Raw genomic sequence first — 19,577 nt, 5'->3', positions numbered from 1 at the left:
TTTTGTGGATTACAAGCTTAAGCAGGATGATGTTTTATCACATTGTCGTGTTTTTTTGCAGAGGCAATTGTCACAGAAGGAGGAGGAAACTTCAGTGTTGGTCAAAGACAGGTAAGTGAGAGTTCCTAATACTCAAATCTTTGAAGTTCTTGGCACATGCCCGTCTCCATTGACTTCACCCACTGACATGACCTTATGAGTTCTGTTCTTCAAATCAAATACTGTACTGCAACCCAGCACCAAAGAAACTCAATGGACTCAGCAGTAAAGCACCTTGCGCTGTGTTAATGCATGTGCACTTTTCTCTGTCTACCTCTCTCTCACACACACACACACACGGACATTGGCATCAGAAAATGTGTCACAGGCAAGAGCAGATTATATTGTGGTTTGAACTGCTGCTTGACAGCAGATAACTATTAATGTTCTTCTTTGTTGTGATACTGTAGTCTTACTTCTTACAGTTACTCTGCATGGCAAGAGCTATAATTCGCAATTCCCGCCTCATCGTACTGGATGAAGCTACAGCTTCTATTGATATGGAGACTGAAAGAAAAGTTCAGGACATAGTTCATGGTCCAAACTTCTGTGGCCGAACTGTCATTACTATTGCAGTAAGCTTTTTTCAAAATATCTGATATAGAAATAAGCACTTATGCCCTAAAAATTATAAAAGGTATAGTCATCCATGCACCTAGACTGGCATCATATCTTCTGTCACAGTAGTATCATGTCTATTAGCATCATATCTTCTATCATATTGGCATCATATTAGCATTACATATTCTATCATATTAGTATCATATCTTCTATCGTATATCTGTTTGCATCATATCTGCCATCACAATAAACTCTGTCATTCTCTCTCCTATACTCTCCATTTCTCACTCATTTCTAACAGTTCTTAGTTTTCAACACTAAGCTCATATCAGTGTCCATAGTCAGTGACTCATTTTCTACTCTCTCATGTACTCTGTACTCAGTCTCTCATTTTCTCTTTTCTTATTTCTTATCAGTATACAGTATGCACAAACATGCAAACATGCTCTCACACCCTCTTTTAAAATTAAGAAATAAGTGACACTCATGTAGATATATCATTTAATAAAAATGTGTCCTTTAATCTTGCCCTCAAGATAATTGAAAATCTTCTATTTCCTCTGTTTAGCATCGTATCTCTACCATCAAACAATATGACAGAGTGATGGTTCTTGATTTTGGAAGGCTAGTGGAGTTTGGTTCTCCTTCAGAACTTTTGGCTGACCCACACAGTATTTTCTACTCACTTGCCAATGCTTCTGACCCAAGTACCATGGCAACTAAGAAACTGTCTATCATCAGCGGTATTACAGATTAAAGCATGAAAGGTTTTTAAAAGCAACTAAGTTGTGATAGTACTCATCACAGTTTTAATTTGAAGGGTTCTGATTTCTGAATTTATTTCTGGCAGTGAGATTGCCTGAATAATAAATCTTTCTTAGGGTCTCTTTGGGATGATACCAAGGTAAGAATAAATATATACCAAAGTAAGAACAAATATATACATTTCTTGTTGAAAATAGTTCTAAGACGTTAATGTATAAAATATGTCATTTGGTCTTATAACTTTTGAGAAAATTTGAACATGACATGGTGTCAGAATGTCTTGTTGATACTATAATAATCATGACATTAGAAGTGTTGCAATTTTATTTGGTGAATCACATTTTTGTGACATGACAGATGTTTTCAGCATCCATTGGCATCATGTTTTAGTGCTGAAGCTTTTACCTGGTACTCAGGCTACATCATTGATTGTGACACTGTTAACATCTACGTGTCATGCTTGGGGTAGGTCGGGTATCTGCCATATTTTTGTATAGTCACAAAGAAATATGTCTTGACTGGTTTGCAAGGAAAATTGTGAACAAGTATCTGAACTTGTCTCCCTTCTCATTCATTGTTACATATAATCTTTTTCATATTGTACGCATAAGCATTAAAAGTGTTGTTACAGAAAAGCATCAGTGCTACCATTTTTAAATGTTTCATTCTTTCACATGATATACATTTACATCAGAAAGTGCAATTAGAGTTGTTAAGGGAAATTTTCGTTTTTAGTCAACTAATATTTCTTTGTACCTAATTGCATTGTATTCACCTCAAATGTGCAGAAAATGCAAAAGAAATTCTTCTCCATGGCCCATTTAGGGCTGGGCAACTGATCTTTTATTTGTCATATGCATTTTTGTCAGCTTCTTTGATAGTAATCTTAGTTACCAGTGTTCATGTATGTGACTTTTTGCAGTTGAATGGTGCTTTGACTTTGTCCTTGCATTGCTCTTTGTTAATTATTAATTTATACAATGTTGGTCAGATGACTGTTGTTATTCATTTAAAATGTTGGTCAAATGACTGTTGTTATTTAATTGAAGTGATTCATCAGATGGCTTTTATGCAGAACAAAAATCTATATTTACAGTACTTCATTTGCCACAAAGTATTTTGAAATATATTTGTTTTAGAATGCATTGTGCTGGTTTAAAAATAAGTTTGTAGAAAGGAAATGTAATAATACAGAGGAAAGTGCTTTAGGTTTCACTGTCACAGGCTACTTTTTATGTCAGTTTTATCAGGTCATTTGCTCCAGCTGCCTATTAAATCACTGTTTGCATCAACACTAGACCCTCTATCCTTGTAAATATGGATTTTGTGTCCAATTTTGGTTCTATTTTGACACTGTGTGGCTTGTACCATCTAGTCATATTGAAGTTGTCATTTAAAATCGGTTTGACATTCACTTCAAACATTGATTTTTATCATGATCAATTAAGAATAAAATAATTGGGTGATGCTTTCATAAGTTGGCAAACAAAACCTGTTGCAGCTATCGTAATCATGAGTGGTTTCTTCCATAACATATGAAATCATGAGACATCTGAATTTTTCTTTAAAAGGATATATTTTATAATTTGTGGTTGTTTTATACATTTTACTTTTGTGAGCTGTTCTGTTCAAAGGCTAAAATGTATGGTTTATTAAAAACATTTCGCACAAATTTTATTGAGTTATTTAAACACAAACTCCCGCATGTTCAGTATAATGTGTATGACCTCTTTGGTAGATACTAGTGACGTTTAGATTGCTGGACAAATACATGAGGAACACATGTATGCTGTCAGTCTATAATTACCCCCAACAGATAGAGGTTTTATATAGTGTTACCAAATGTTATTTTTGTTTTGTATCTATTGATGTTTAGTTGGCTGAGTGGTGTTTCTCATTTATTGTGTACAAGTATTGCTGTTGATATGGCTGTTTTGTTAAATTGGGTGTTGTATGATTAAATATTTGTTAATTTATCCACATGTGCACATTTCTAGTACTAAGTATTCTGCAGTTAATGAATGATCGTACCTGGTGTGATATGCATATATCATGTAACATGAGTAGTTCTTTTTTCTGGAAGAGGTTTGAGGCTCCCAAGGGACAGATGCTTCATGTATTTGATTTTAAAACCTTGAATGTAACAGTTGAGACACTGCCATTAGGAGAGTAAGTGCAGATGGTGAATTTACTGAAAGGAGTTTATGTCCTGCCGTTTATTAAACAATATCTTGGAAATTGCAAACATATTGTCAAATAATGTCTTGGAATGTGTAATCCCCACTTACATTATATAAGCAGGCCCATTCTGTCATTTAATTTTGGAATTCATGAATATTCCAGATGTCTATAGCATAGGACTAGCATATTTCCCTGCATATTACATCATAGAATATATTTAGGAAATGTTTGAGACTGTCACTAGAATTTAGGTTTATTATTATTTTAGCAACATTTTATTTTACTATTTGAGCAACATTCAGACTAAAGATTTACACATGGTGTGGTCTCTAGCTGGGCACAGTGATTGCCTGATGCTTATTTTTTTATATAATGTAAATATAGAGTGATGTTACTTGCATATGTATATTTTGAAAAGACTTTTGAGAATTTTGGAGGGAAAGTAATTGAACACTATGTTATTGAGCATATTTAGACCTAATTTTTCATGAAAAAAACAACATATAGCAGTGATCGTTTTATTCCCATCAATAGATCTAATTTAGGTGCATGTTTCGTAGAAAGTGCTTATACTTATTCAAAAACTTTACTGAACTACGAGTAGAGGTGACCAAGCACAGGACTGTAGCAAGAGGACTAGAACAATTCTTCTCAAAGGACATGTGAATATGCACAAGCAGTTATAGCAGATCAGAAAATGACTCTAGTGTTCATATGGCTTCCTATCTGGCATGTTTACAGCATCCATGGAATTGGACGTCAAAATAGCTTAGGATGTAATGAAAGATTTTTTAAAAAAAGAAGAAAAGAGTAAGGAGCTTTGAGACATCTTGGCCGGTCACCTCTAATAAGTCTGAGTTTGATTTCAGTATTTAATTGTACCAATTGCATTTTTACTATTTAAATGGTTACAGAAAGTGTTCCCACCTATTTAGCACTAAGGGTGTATAATACATTTTGTCTAAAATTTCGTGATTTGATCACACAGTGCATGCAGCTAAGTGTGTACAAACATATTCATGGACACAAAAAGAAAAGATTTAAATTTGTACCATATGTCACTTATATTTACTTATAGCATATTTGTAAGTATATAATGACTGAAAGGACTTTTGTATATTAAAAATAATACAATAAGAAATACTAGTAATAAACTCAAAAATATTGTATGATTGATGTACAGAGCATATATTAGGCCAATAAAGCATTTAAGTATTACCTTAATTGTCAGTGCAAATACACACTCGGATTCTCTTTCTGGCTTCCAGGCCTAGTACTGTGTAGAATTGCATTCTGAAAATAAATAAGCTGTGACAACCAAGAGAAGCTTTTGAAGACAAATCCAATTATTGTGCCTAATGTGTTCTTAAATGGTGTAGACTAAGCTGCGAACAAAAACTTGAATTGTGCCTATTAATAATGTTACATTATCGAGAAGGAATAAACCACCATATATTCCAATTTTGATCCATAGAAGAGTGTCATCAGTGATGAATTTATTTATTATTTAAAGCTGATTGTTGGAGACTGTTGTAAAGTTAGTGGACTGATGAAATTTGTATTAATTATAGCAATGCATAAACTCTTGTGATAGTTTACTTTTTAAAGCAACCATTCCTGTCATGGTGCTTCAGGATGGATGGAGTATATGGTGATAAGATTTATTAGTAAAATGCTTTTAAAGAGATATATGTTTAACAAGCCAAATTACCTGAATTTAAGAAAAACATGTTTTAAAATTATTTACAGTGACACATATTAATGAAGGGGAAAAGGTTTTGGAAATGAAAGCAAATTGTGATGACTACTGATGTTTCAGAGCAAGCAATTTTTTTTTTCCTCTTCATGATGCAAATCAAGGTAATCAGATGAAATATCAAGGGCTATCATGAAGTATCATGGGCTTATACATTTTGGTTTCTGTATCTTCGTTCTTTTAATTTAAAAAACTGAATCCAAATAAAACTTTAAACAGTGATCTAAAAATTATTTATCATTTAAATATTGTGTCTTACTGGAGATAGATATTCTCAAAATCAAAAGAAGTTCATAAAAAATATCTTACATCATCTAGTTCTTGAATAATTTGCTGTTCAAAAATTAACAAAGTTCAAAAAAGGAAGAGATATGCAGAATATATAGTAAACCATCAGCTTGTCCACAAGTCCTTGTTTCCAGTTGGACTGTTATAAACAAACTTAAGTGAGCTAAAAGGAACAAACCTGAAAAAGAAAGAATTTTTTCTTTCAGGTTGCTTTTACATTTTTGGAAAAGTAGTCACTACTTCTATTTTGCCAGTGTTTATACAATCTTCCACCTGCTGCTAGTCAGGAAGCTCCTAAAATCAAATATGTTTTTGCATTTTACCTGCATGTTGTTGATGTTGTGTATTTCCTGTAAAATGCTTCGTGTCATTTTGTAAAAGCCTTGTGTCTTACTTTCTCTTTCTTTTCTATTTTATCTCACTTTATCACTATACACACTGCCTTTCCATAACAGGGTTAGGTCTCAACTGGCGTTGCTATCGTTCAGTATTATTTACTGATGATAATATACCGTAGTAATTCTGTTATATTTTTATGCATTTTAATTTTTTTTTTCAGTTTCACAACTAAAACTCACATTTTATGGCTTTCTGTTGTTGTGTTAAAACATTGCTTAATTCATCTTGCTGTGACTGTCAGTGGTCTTCCCCTATCTCATGTATTTTTGGAGCTTTAGTAATAGTTTTTTTCCTGTTCTGATAAACTTTTGAAGAAACATGAAAATGTAAAATGTGTACCACATTTGTGGTCATTATGCAAATCTGTGTTAGAATTGTTTATGGTGCAGTTTAAACAAGTATTCTACATGCACTCCAGTTGTGTTCAATATCTGAAAAGTCATGTACGCACTACTATATCCTGTGGTGTTGAGATCGTCATTAAGCAAAGGATTGTGTTGAAATCTGTGAATTTTTGGATGTATTCAGTTTTATTATTTATTTAATTGTAATTTAGAACTTTATTTTAAGTAGTTATATGTTGTCTTATGAACATAATTAAATGTGTTTGTAAAATAAAATGATTATCAGCTGTGATCAGCCTCTGTTACTGAAATTTTCATCATCAGTCCCTTAAATCTGATGAATGAGTTGTCAGTATGTTCGTAGATGTTGTCTGTTTATTTTGCTTCCTGTCTCATCTCTTACCTACCTGTACCTAACCTTGAAGAATCGTGTATGTCCTGTTGATCTTGAGATGTACTCACACTACTCAAGCTTCTGTCTTTTCACTGTGGATATGAGTTGCAATTGTTGACTTTGAGGGGGAAAAGAGCTTCGCCTAAATGCAGTTGTGTGTGGATGGAGAACTTGGGAATACAGCGGAAGGAATGAAAGGGATGGGGCTAGGGTAGGTGTTCCATGATGCCACAGATGTTGATTACTGTTGCCGGTGCCATCCAGTTCTTCCTTAGGGTCCAGGAGGCCTGCATAGTCTGCAGGTGTGGTGTACATTACTACATTCCATGCTACAATTTAGCTTTACGGTAATCACAATTTAAAATAATTTCACTTTTTATTCTTAAAAGTTATCCTACATTAATGCTAACAGTTTGTGGGTTGGCACCTTATAATTGCTAAATGAAGACCATGACCATGCTAATTAACCTCTCTTTTTATGTGATGGATATTGTCTTAAAGATTTTCAAATTAGGATCATATTTAAGTTTTACTTATAGTCATACAGCCCTATGCTCCCCAAGGATTGACAAGGAATAAACTAAACTATAGTCAGACATTTAGATTGTTGTAATTATTTTTTAGGGTGGTGACATCAGTGTATTTTGTTCCTGTTTTTTTTTCTTTTAATATACCTTTTTGAGCTCTCTCTCTATGCTGTTTTCATTACATCCTGAAAACACATGTGGGGTGGGCTGCTATTTCCACAGCTACATGTAAGGGGATCCTTTTTCATCTTGTTGCCTTGTTAATTTTGAGTAGGTTGTCTGGTGCTGTTGGTATAACAGTCAGTTCAGCTATTCATATCAATACATAATTGAGAATCTGGCTGATAGCTGTATTATTGGCGGGATAAACACACAGCCCTGCTTTGTGAAAATTAGAATCATGATGTGCTGTGATCTAGGAAATGATCTTTGTATGTTGTGGTTTGTATCTTCAGTCTGCAATTATTTTGTTGTGGTGCTCTTCTTTTAAAGGTCTTTGTGTATCTGTGACTGTGTAAATGTCCAAGGTGGTGTTTGTGACATGTTTGTGTGATGCTTTGATTTTTTTCTTTGCCCCTTTAATTTTCTCCATTTGTAGGGTATGTTATTTGATGGATGGAGGTGGGCGGCCTATTCTGTGTCCGAATCTGGATTGGCTGGATCCTGGCTGTGTTTTGTAATTGTGAAAGGCACCCTTTCTTTGATGATAAGTCCTTTAGGTCTTTGTCTTGAGTCCCACAGCACTGTCAGGCTTAGATAACTAAAGGTACTCCCAATACTATTTAAAGAGTAGAGATTTGAGCTACTTGATTTGTTCTGATGTTGACTAGGATTGGGGCTGAAAAAAATACTTCAGATAATGCATGAGCTTCATGTAAGTAAATATTTTGGATTGGTATCCTAGTTCTTTCCAGTGACTGCTCTCATTAAATTAATTTTTGTGTGTGTAGCACCTTCAGTTATTTTGTCTGCATAAAGTTTGTTAAGTTTTTGCTTTGGACAGTTTTTTTTCCTGATAATATTGGAAACTGAATCTGGGCTGTAATTTACGGTAGCCCGGCCATTTTAGTGTTAGAAAACTCTGTTTTTGGTCTGATTTTATTGAATATTATTACCAGTTTTTTGATTTATGAAAGTTTATAGCCATTATTTTTAAACTATATTGCTGTTGTGTTGAGGTCCTGAATTTTATCAATTCATATCATTTCAAACTTTTAAAGGTTACTGATTTTATAAGTTCTGCTTTATTTTGCAAGAAACTATCATTTGCAAACTGATTAATTTTTACGTGTTTGACACATTTGAAAAGAGCCAATCATTATGTTAAATAGTAACGGGCTAACAATAATTCCTTGTGGAACTCCATTGTCAAAGTTTACATCTTTGGATGTTTGTTCCTCAACCCTCACAGATATTTTCCTGGTTGTCAAGGATTAACTATCTGCTTTAATTAACGCCTGCTTTATAGAATTCTTGGATCAGGCCGTCATGCCAGAGCATATCCAAAGCTTTCTCTATGTCCAGGAACTCAAAAGTTGACTCGCTTATCCTGTGCGTATTTACTATATTCTGCATAATTCTCATTCAAACCTTTTCTATAATGACCTATGTGGAGGTTTAGTGACATTAACAATATTTTAAGTGACGATGGCGAAAGGAAGAATGATGGTTGACACGATACTTTACTGTAGGACAGCTTGAACATCAAGTCCTCTTTACTGGTCCTTCGCCTTGAAGAAATCTAGCCTCATTTACCAAGCGCTCGTCTTCAAATAAAAGATGAAGACAGCCTGGCGTCACCTGGCTGCCATCATCACACGTCCAGTATTGGTGTTTGAGCTAAATTACACCAAGACTAATATCTAATCTCACCGCTGTAGGATAAGTAGACTATCGTGTAAGCGACCTCAGTGGTGCTGTCACATCACGAACTAATATTCAATACACGTCCATGGTCACATGTGTCCAATCGGAAAACACGAAAACCACGAAAGCCGTTATCCAGGTGGTTTGGGGATTGGTGGGGACGGTGAAGGGTGTTCAGCTCGGGTTCCACGAATCCGAAGGTGTGATTTTATGCTGCGGTGTATGAAAAATGCCTTGGTTTGTATGAATATCAACTAATGCAATGTGCCCTCCTATGAACATTGTTTCCTGTGAACAGTCGCATAATGATGTTAGCAAGAGAGGTCACTCGAGAACAGCAACGTCTATGATGTCTATGGTAAAAACAAAATAAAAAAAAATAAATAAATAAAAGAGCACTTTGGAAGTTTGTCGGTTCGCCATATTGTCCGGTTAAGAATGGCCTTTAGCCAGCACCAGTCTTTAAACATAAGATGATAAGATGTAAACACCCCCATACACACTGTACAGTTCTTAGCTCCATATTTGTCCCAGTCATGATCGGACCTTCATCACTCGGCATTTTGGAACGGACTAACTTCACGCCATAGTTCAAGAACTGACAAAAGAAATGGCGGACTAACGAAGCTAAACAGAACCAGGGAGTACACGTAGTTGTGAAACGGGGTGGGTGTGTAAGTCATAAAATATATACATCATCAGCTCCCAATAAGATATGCAGAGTTATTGCCATAATATTCTTGCTTCGATTGCAGACACGGGCGACTGCTCGTCTCGTGACGCAGTCTGTCAATAGTCACGTGACGCGATAGGGGGTGAGGGGTGATCAACAGACTAATTAAACTGCACGTCTGTCAGCACCTGCGTGGCACACCGATATCAAACGTCTGTTACCCTCCATGACGAAGAATAGTAACTATGGTGACGGATAGAAGTACATATGAGACGACGACGATGATAACTATAGCAAAGACGATATAGTATTCTTGACATTGAAAAAGTCTTTTACCTTTCTATCTTTATCGTGATCGAGGTCGTAGTTTAACCCCTGACCTTTTCTAAAATAACAGCCCGACACTGACAGATGTACATCAAACTTTATAGCAGCTGAACTCGAATCTGAGAAAATCCAAAGGAGGAAAACATCGAGAGGTCTTTTATAAAAATCCAGCAGCAAAAAAAAAAAAAAAAAAAATTTAAAAACCACAGAGAGTTTTAAATGTTAGAATGATTTAACATATATATATACTTACTTTTTTAGAGTCGATTCACGATACAACAAAATTGTACTAAATGTATACTAAGGCAGAAAATGTTACCCCCTTCAAAAAAAAAAAAAAAATAATAAAAACAAAAAATCGTATAATCGTATGTGTAGTCAATACGTGTGCTCTCACCATCTTGGTGTCTTTATCGTTATGACAGTTTATTTCTTGCCACACAGTCTATTAGGTAATTGTTAATTTAAGCTCTGATCTTTTATTCTTGTATCCCTCTAATTCACATCTACCCGTTTCCTCTTTGCTTATCCAATGTCCAACACAAATAATGTCATTGTATTGTCACTCTAGTTTTACAATCCGTTTTTTTTTTTTTTGCTCGCTCTTCTCCTCTCTCTCTCTCTCTGTTTTGCTGATCAAATCCATTCCCTCCCCCCATCCTTGCTGTTGACCTCTCCTCTCTCTCCTCCTCCCCGGTTTCCAGTCGCTGTCTATGTCTCTAATCGTGTTCGTTCTCGTCCCCCAGATTAATAAAATCGTTCATTACAATATTTTCTCACACGAGCTCGCATGCAGCATAAGCGGCAGGACGACACATTCCGGAGGCACATGAGGGAACTCGAACACAGGCGTCACAGCTTCTTCGATCAGCTCTTGACTGAGTTGTCCATCTGTGCCGACAATCAATACAAGTTTGATTACCGGGTCCGAACAAGCCTATTGTAAATCTGCTCCAATTAATTTGTTTCAGTAATGGGATGGGCTTCATAAAGAGGACAGGTATGCACATTTCGGGGGTCATTTCAACTGGCTTCGTGTTCCTTCCACAGACTTCTAGACCGTGGTTGTGAGTGGAATCTGTTCTCGACATTCCACTTGTCTGTGCTCTCGTGAAGTAGAATCCGTGCTTCCAGGTTCAGATGTCGTCTGCTTCGTAGAGATTATAATTTCTGCTCAAACAATATTGGGGTTAATGATAAGTGAATATAGTAAGTCCTGCGTGAAGCTGAAGATAAGCAACACGGAATTTTGATTATTCATCGAAGAGCCGCATCCAGGTCCAAGTCGAGGCTTCTGCTTGACCGGGTGGACGTCAAAGCATCATTACAGGTGATTTACAACTCTTACCTGTACCAGAACAGATAGTTCTAAATCAAGAGGAATTTTTCTCTGAGGAACTTTTACGATAAAAAATTCTCTAACCTCAGAAACAGTTGAGTCTGCAAAGTGCAAGATGGGACGTCGAGCTCTGGAGTCAACGGTCAGCCTGATTGTGTCTGTGTGCATGGTGTCGGTGGTCCTCTACTTCCTCGTCTACACCGTCGCCAACGTGCCTGTCAGCCACGAGAAGAGGTCGCTGACAGAAGATGAAGATCGGACAAACGAGACGAGAGCGGAGGGAGAGCTGCCCCTGTGTCCCAGGAAACCGACATTCTTCAGTGAGTACTGTGCCAAGACCAAGAAATGTTAATAACTGAGCTCTAGTGGACATCATCATCATCATCAATCATCATCAATCATCAATCATCATCATCTCTGCCATTAATTGCGATGGTCATAATGACAGGTCAGTCTAGCCTTGGATGTTATAACATTGTATCAGCGCTGCTTAAAAAAAAAAAAAAAAAGATGCAATGAATGAATATTTTACAATCTATGAAAAAACATGAAATACTGAACTCCACTGGCTTCCAGTTTGAACAAACTGTCACTCCGTATTTTCTGGAAACCCAGTCTTTCTTCTGTCAAAATGTCTCCATAATCTGACCCTTTTTTCTTGTCATGTCCTCTCTCTCTCTGTGTAAAGATACGAGTGGTAACATGGCTACATTTGGCTTTAGCAAGTTCTACTACAGGGTGCACAGGGTCTACCCAGTAAATATAGAGTTTCCTGTTTGTTTTGTTCTCAGTCACCAAAGTTCAGATCAACACGACACCTATAGAGTTTCCAGAACTGAACAATGCGTTTCCCGACATGCAGCCGGGTGGCATCTTCAAGCCCAAGCACTGCAGGGCTCGTGCCAAGACCGCCGTCATCTTCCCTTACCGAGACCGCGAGCGCAACCTCCTCCTCGTCCTCCTCAACCTCATCCCTTTCATGATGGCGCAGAACCTCGAATTCCAGATATTCGTCGTAGAGCAGGTAAGAGTTTTAAAAAAAGGCTCCACACCTGGGATTTTTAAACATGACATATCAACTGATTGATGCTTTGTTGATTGAATGAGGGACAGTGTAGTTTAAGTAACTGAGTGACCGAGAGCTCGATTCTAATAATCTATAAAAATAGTTTTGAACAGATTTGAAAGTCTTTGCGTTATCACACTATAAAGGTCATCATTAGACGACTATAGGTTATCATAAATTATGAAGTCCTCCTCTTTTCTCCTGGGCAACTGTTCTCTTGCAAAAGCGGAGGAGGAGGAATGAAAGGAGAAGAAAAAGTATTAGTAGTGAGGGACAGAAGCAAAGGAGTTTGTAGTTTCAACATGGCGATCAATCAGCAAGATAGTTTATTTTATTTACTCGAACATTAATTACTGCGCTAAGTATGTTTACAAGGCGTTCAGTGTTATTCGACCATCAAGTAATTATAAGCTGATATGTGGCGGTGCTTGTCCCCAGGTTCCGTGGTTCGATTTCAACAAGTGCATGATTATCAATATTGGATTCGTGGAGGCGTTGAAGGCTCAAAAGTTTGACTGTTTCGTAATCCACGACACAGACTTCGTTCCGAAAGACTACAGAAACTACTACTACTGTGGAAACCAACCTCGCCACCTGGTGGTTGATCGCAGTGACAGAGCGAAAAGAGGGTATGAGCAAAACCGCGGGAAATATATATATGTGTGTGATGGATGAATGAAAACATGTTGGTATGCCACATCCATGTTTGTATGTATGGTTAAACATATTTAGGCATGCATGGTTTTGATGTATGAAGGTATGGATGCTTGTATGTGTGTACATATATATATATACCTGTCTGACATGTTTATGTGTGGTGTGGAACTTGTATGTTTAATCTAACTAATCATCTTCACAACGACCTAATGGTTATAAGCTCTTTAGTGTGTTATTAACGATTATCTGTCATTAACGATCCAAATCGGCCTTTTTTTCCTCTTACAGACTGGGCTACTATCGATATTTCGGAGGCGCCATTTTAGTATCACGTGAGCAGTGGGAATCCATCAACGGCTGCTCGAACATGTACTGGGGATGGGGCAACGAAGATGACGACATGTACATGAGGTTAGCAATTTTTTTAAAAGATTGTAAAATGTGTTTTAGTCAGTAAATTGTATTTGAAAAGTCGCCTAGCTATGAATACAGAGAACTCTAGCGAAATCTGATTATCTCCCCTTTTCAGGGTATATTAAAACTGGGGTGAGAGTTAAAAGAGAAAGGATGATGGGGAGACAGAGACAGATCCATTTCTACAAATTCGTGACATAATAATAATAATAATAATAATAATAATAAAGCCGTGAAATAAATTTGACACTGAAAGATCTCTTAGCTTACAATTGTTACGGGCATCAAAATAATTACTGTTTACAGAGAAAAAACTTTAATGTATTCACTCAGTTTTCCTGAGGGAGCCTTTACTCGTTTTGTGTTACAGATTTATTGCAGAAGGCTACACGATAGCTCGGTACCCGATTAAAATCGGGGCTTATATGGCCTTGGAGCACGAGACCCAGACAAAAAACATGAAGAGGTAAGCGAGAGGCTATGTCAGGATGACATAATTTATCAAGGTGTGCACAGTGTGACCCGACACAATGGTGGGACTCCTCTGGTCGCCTTCCTCTCTCTCTCTTCCGTCCATTTCTATGGTCTGTGTCTGTATCTTACCTACCAGCCAGTCTCTCACACATTCTTTCTCTCTCATACGTATAAGCACCCATACAGATTCACACACAAACACAAAGATATTCCAAAAGAAATTAGAATGCTGTTCTTGGTACAACACTTCATCAAATGGGTGTTTCTGAGCATTGTACATTATCCACTAAGCACACACTACTTTTAATGAAGACCAGTCTGCACGCAGTTATCTACCACGAACTTATATCATCGAACACGTCAGGACTCAACAATTTACATATATATACATACACATCACGTATCATCCATACACGGAACCGTTATGTCTGACGAATATTACTTTCTTACTTTCACCACATAGAGGAACTACAATCGAGTTGAAATTATTTTTTACCTTCGCCATATAGAAGAGCAAATAAATCCTTTTTCGTCATGCCTTCATCATAAAGTAGAGGTATAGAGTAGACGATTTTTTTACCTTCGTCACACAGGAGAGCTTTAGTAGATTCACCGTACTGGAAGATGAATTTTACTTTTTTTTAAACCTACACTACACAGATGCTGGATAATTCCTTTTTTATTTTAGTTCCCAGGAGAGCTACTTGACAATTTTATTTTTTGTAACTTTCTCCAAACATGCAATATAATTATATCTGATGATTAATCCTTTTTCTACCTTCGCCACACAGGAGAGCTATATTTGACGCCAATACCAAACGAATGCACGAGGACGGACTCAACACGTTGCAGTACCGAGTGCTTAAATACAACGCTACTAATGTTGCAGCGTGGATGATGGTGGAGCCGACACCACCACCCAACAACACCGACAGTCGTAAGCAGCCCTCGGTTCCCAAACCTGCAGAGGTGGCTGCCGAAAGGTCAGACCGTGTCATGGCTGCCGAAAGGTCAGAGCGTGTCATGGCCGCCGAAAGGTCAGACCGTGTCATGACCGTCGAAAGGTCAGAGCGTGCCATGGATGAAGAAGCAATTCCGAGGAACGCACTTACAGAACGTTTTTTTCTCGACAGGCATCCGAAGCGCACCTCTAAGAACAAGCGCAGATCGAAAAAAAGAAAAGGTCTGCGCCGTTAATTTTTTGTTTTAAAGGAGGTTTTGTAACTGCTACAATGGAAGAAGACAGAAGATGAGAGAGTAGATGTATACATACTCATTCACAATAGTTCAAGGGGGAAAGAGAGGAACCATCAATGCCAATAGCCTTCAATTGAAAGCGGACCATCCCGCTTCCCCTTCCCCCCACGAACAAGGATTTGTTTTTCGGTATTCAGATATTGGGGAGAAGAAAAAACACATTAACCGCTTGAAAAAATTATAGCTATGCAAATATTTTACTGATGTTTAGATGACGGTTACATTTTGGTCATGTAGTGTAACTGAAACCCATTGAAATCATGTGTAAATATCTCACCTGAGCCCTGACAATGCAGGAATGAACTGGTGGTTGAGGTTAAACACGTGTGTGTGTGTGTGAGAGAGAGAGAGAGTGTTGTGAGCGTGCGTGTGCGAACTTCCTATGCAATGTCAGTGTGTATGTATGCGTGATTGTCGTCGCATCAGCGTTCGCATGTACTTATATCCTGTTCACCTGTATCCATACATTGCAATATCACAGTTTCGTTTCACATCTGCGGGAATCCCATTCATGATAACATTGAAGACTTGGTCGATTGTATGTACTCAAGAGAAGGGTAATCCACTTAATATTGCAATCTCATTTACGTATCCAATATACAATATACAATCTAATTACATATTATAGGGTATCAGCCGTAAATCCGTATTCTTTGCGCCAGTCGCTATGTGTAACCTATGTTGTAATCTGAAAATGGTGTTAATAGCTGGAAATTGCAGAGTATGTTTATGTATTAAATTATGTGGTCACTGTAAAGCATTTCTTTTTTTTTTTCTTATTATAGTTTCTATTTACGTACTTTTCTCAGAATCGCTTCTGAAGTGAACTGATTTACCAACACCATAGTCAATGGTTCATGGCTACGAAAAGATTGCTTTATATTTATTTTGTCACTAACTACTGAATGGCCGAAAGTGGTTGAAGAAAGAGTTCCCGAAAGAAAGCATTCGTTCTTGAAATTGTTCTACAATGTTCAGAAATGAAGAAAAGTTTCCATATGAAGTTCACTGCAGTCAACTGAAAAAAAACAAGTTCACTTAATGCGTTTACTTATAATATTATGGCTTGTTTGCGATTTAAAAATGTTTGGTGACCATTAGAACTTCATGCAGACTATACGAGTCGAAACTTCTGAATTATTTTGTTGTTTGTCCACTGCGAGTTGCCTAACACAACTCTGTCTCTTGTAAAACATTTAAAGGCCGTTCCACACAGTCAAAGAAAATATCTTGACCTGTAGAGAAATACCACAAGGCAAACATCGATAATCAGTGATGTGAGCAGTGACCCAGTGGACCCAGGAGATCGCCACAGCAAACCATAGTTTCATCCTTTCTTCATTGTCAGCGTGTTCGTCCTCGTCCTCGTGCATTCGTCAGCGCCGTCACGCGCCAGCGATGATAGTCATGCATCGACGCTCGCAGTTATGATGTGTGTCGAGAGAATTGAGCCCCAAGCACACACCGTGACTAAATGAAAATCAAGCAGCGAGGGGGAGGAGGAGGTAGATGAGGTCCCACCCACCACATGTTACGAAATTCTCATATAGTTTGGTTGAGATTTTGCTCTCCCTCCTTCCCTTACAAATTCTTCTCATAGAGGAGGAGGAAGAGGAGAAGAAGAAAGAGGATAAAAGGTGGAATCTACGTATGCACCGACTAAGGATCAGGTTTTAAATAAATTATATCAGGTTTTTTTGCAGACAGAATACTGCCTTTTCATGGCATGATTCAAAACATAGAAGCCGGCTTTAGAACATCAATTGAAAACTTCATTGAAATATTAAGAAAATTGAAGTATCTATACAGTATTTTATGTTATTTAAAAGAAAAAAAAATACACAGCATGCTATCATTTGACTCTGGTTTGACACGAGTAAGCAGGACTAACAACCTAAAGAATCTCACAAAGAGACAAAATACACTAAAAGTAAAGGTATGAGTGATAATTTTACAAAGTAGCAAGTGACAAGTTTTGAAAAAAAAAAAGCTTAACGTTTGCATTTGGCGGCTGTTGCAGAAAAGAACTGTTCGGTTCTAATATTGATCGAATGCACGAGGAGGGGCTGAACACGCTGCAGTACAAGGTGGTCAAGCGGAACCACACGAACGTGGCCATGTGGATGATGGTGGACCCCTATAAGCCCAACGGCACAGAGATCGCAGATGCCCAGGCGGCCGCCGGCCCAGCCATCATCACCCCCTCTCCCGAGTAAAGCCACGTGTCAAAGGTCAACGACTGGACGCTGGCCAAGTCTTGCCGTGGAGAATGGTAGAACAAGGACCGTGGAGATATCAACTTTTTATTGAAAGCTTGGCGCAACATGTGGACGACTGTCAACACGTCGAACAAACACTGTGATGTAGATTAAAAAAAAAAAAAAAAGATTGCTGGAAAGAGATGAGCGAGAGAACTAGAGCGTGCGGCGATGACTTTGACACAAATCTTGAATGCGAGCTCTGAGGAGTGCATGAAATCATCTTTTCTGGTTCATCGTGTATTTATCGCCTACTTCCCGTTCCTTGATGGTTCATCGCCTGTTCATCACCTACTTCACAGTCCTTTCTGGTTCATCGTGCTGCTACTGACCCTACTTTGTAAACCTTACTTCAGATTTTACGTTTGTTTATCATGCCGGGACTAACCCTAGTCTTGTTGGTTTATAAGACTGTTACCGACCATACTTTCCATTTAGTCGGTGCTAACCTTATCGACACTTCTTTTTTTGGGTTTATCCTGCTGACCTTAAAGACATATTTGTTGTTGGTTTACAAGGGTGTTACTGACCCTACTTCAGATGTCTTGTTGGTTTATCATGCCAGTGTTTGAATCTTAATTTCTTGTTGGTTTATATCATTAAGACTAAGGTGACCAGACGTCCCGCATTAGGCGGGACAGTCCCGCTTTTGACCTCGTGTCCCGCCTGCTCATCGGGCGGGACGCCCAATGTCCCGCTTTCTGGCTTTCTAGCAAGTCCATCAAATGTCCCGGTTGTCTTTAAAAATCACTTTTTTCGGCGTTCTTTGACGGTGACGACACCATCATCGGCACGTGCCCCGCTTTCGCCCTCGAAACGTCTGGTCACCTTAGTATGTGTGTATTACAACTAAGAACCTGGGTTATCGGTAACGGTTATCCCACACACTATCACTGCTAATAACCGACTCGATATCAAAAATATAAATTAGTATAATTAAAGACATCGTTGTATCTGGTGTAAACGTGACTTCATCTTTCAACAGAAAAGCTTCAGAATGTAAACTGAAAGATTAGGAGGAATAAATGAACAGAAAAAGTCATCTCGTGCATGCTTCCTTTTCCAGTGTGATTTACTTGTAAACAAAAGTTTCCTCAGGATGCATCTTTAACAAGATAACAAAATTTCAGACAAATTAAAATAAACAATTTAAAGCAGTTAGAGGCTAACAATTTTTTCTTCTGTTTTAATATATTAAATTTTTATATCTGTATTTTGGAATGACAACATACCTTAAACGCTTTTCATCTTGTACGATACTAACAAGTGTGCTCACATGCAAAACTAAACAAAAGAGTAAAAAGTAAACTAAGCAAACAAGTGCTAGTGACAAGATGATTACAAGATAAGATAATGTTGTGTGTCAGGGAAATGTTTTATTTCCCTTGTGAGCGTAGTTCGCGAGTGTGTGCGAGTGTGTGTACCGCGTGAGAATAAAAGATAAAAAAGGGTGTAATTCGTACACCCGTGCAGGAGCACAACTGATGACACGTGACACTAGAGACGACAGCTCACCTCCAGCTTTTTCGCTCAGTGAACAGTGTGTGACATTCCCAACGCAGCCGCCGAGACGGTTGGTCCTACCTGTACAGGTGTAAATACAGACAGGGGAATCTGTGAATTTAGTTCCTTGCCCAGTCAAGGTAAACAAATATGTGTTTATGTTGTCCTGAATTCTAAATTCTGATTTCACGGCAAAGGTATTCTTAAATTGTTTCATGAGAAAAATCTTAACGTCCAATAAGAAATCACGTGATGAGTTTAACTCAGGGAGACTAATAGTAGCAGTGAATGGTAGAGTCTCATTAGTCATTAAGTTACAGAAACTAATGCGGTGATGAGTTTAACTCAGGGAGACTAATAGTAGCAGCGAATGGTAGAGTCTCATTAGTCATTAAGTTACAGGAACTAATGTGAAGGAACAGTTATGGAAGACCCGCTGAAACAGATCCCTAACTACAGGAGGGCCTGAGAACCTTCTTCCTACACCGG

The 19,577-nt window shown here is 37.7% G+C and overlaps 2 protein-coding genes across 3 annotated transcripts in view; both read left to right on the top strand.

The window, feature by feature from the left end:
- The window catches only part of LOC112563322 (ATP-binding cassette sub-family C member 9-like), a 32,465-nt gene extending 25,842 nt beyond the window's left edge, over nucleotides 1-6,623 (top strand). Inside the window, exons 32-34 of the mRNA XM_025237201.1 lie at nucleotides 62-111; nucleotides 465-614; nucleotides 1,169-6,623. Coding sequence (XP_025092986.1) covers nucleotides 62-111; nucleotides 465-614; nucleotides 1,169-1,357 — 389 coding nt within the window. The 3' untranslated portion in view covers nucleotides 1,358-6,623. The remainder of the gene's footprint in view (nucleotides 1-61; nucleotides 112-464; nucleotides 615-1,168) is intronic.
- A 2,576-nt stretch (nucleotides 6,624-9,199) lies between these two features.
- LOC112563063 (beta-1,4-galactosyltransferase 6-like) lies at nucleotides 9,200-18,312 on the top strand. 2 transcript variants are annotated; one of them, XM_025236772.1, is made up of 6 exons: nucleotides 9,200-11,779; nucleotides 12,251-12,483; nucleotides 12,964-13,154; nucleotides 13,471-13,593; nucleotides 13,967-14,062; nucleotides 14,862-17,341. In XM_025236772.1, the coding sequence occupies exons 1-6, from the start codon at nucleotides 11,575-11,577 to the stop codon at nucleotides 15,265-15,267; spliced, it is 1,254 nt and encodes a 417-aa protein (XP_025092557.1). In that variant the 5' UTR covers nucleotides 9,200-11,574; the 3' UTR covers nucleotides 15,268-17,341. The 2 variants fall into 2 exon arrangements, with proteins under 2 accessions (XP_025092557.1, XP_025092558.1); XM_025236773.1 differs by lacking the exon at nucleotides 14,862-17,341 and adding an exon at nucleotides 17,348-18,312 and having other exon boundaries at nucleotides 9,234-11,779.
- The last annotated feature ends 1,265 nt before the right edge of the window (nucleotides 18,313-19,577 follow it).

Source organism: Pomacea canaliculata, linkage group LG4 (assembly GCF_003073045.1).
Source record: "Pomacea canaliculata isolate SZHN2017 linkage group LG4, ASM307304v1, whole genome shotgun sequence".
NCBI classification, from domain to species: Eukaryota; Metazoa; Mollusca; class Gastropoda; order Architaenioglossa; family Ampullariidae; genus Pomacea; species Pomacea canaliculata.
The sequence above is the reverse complement of the archived record's forward strand: the minus strand, read 5'-3'. Positions and strand labels throughout refer to the sequence as shown.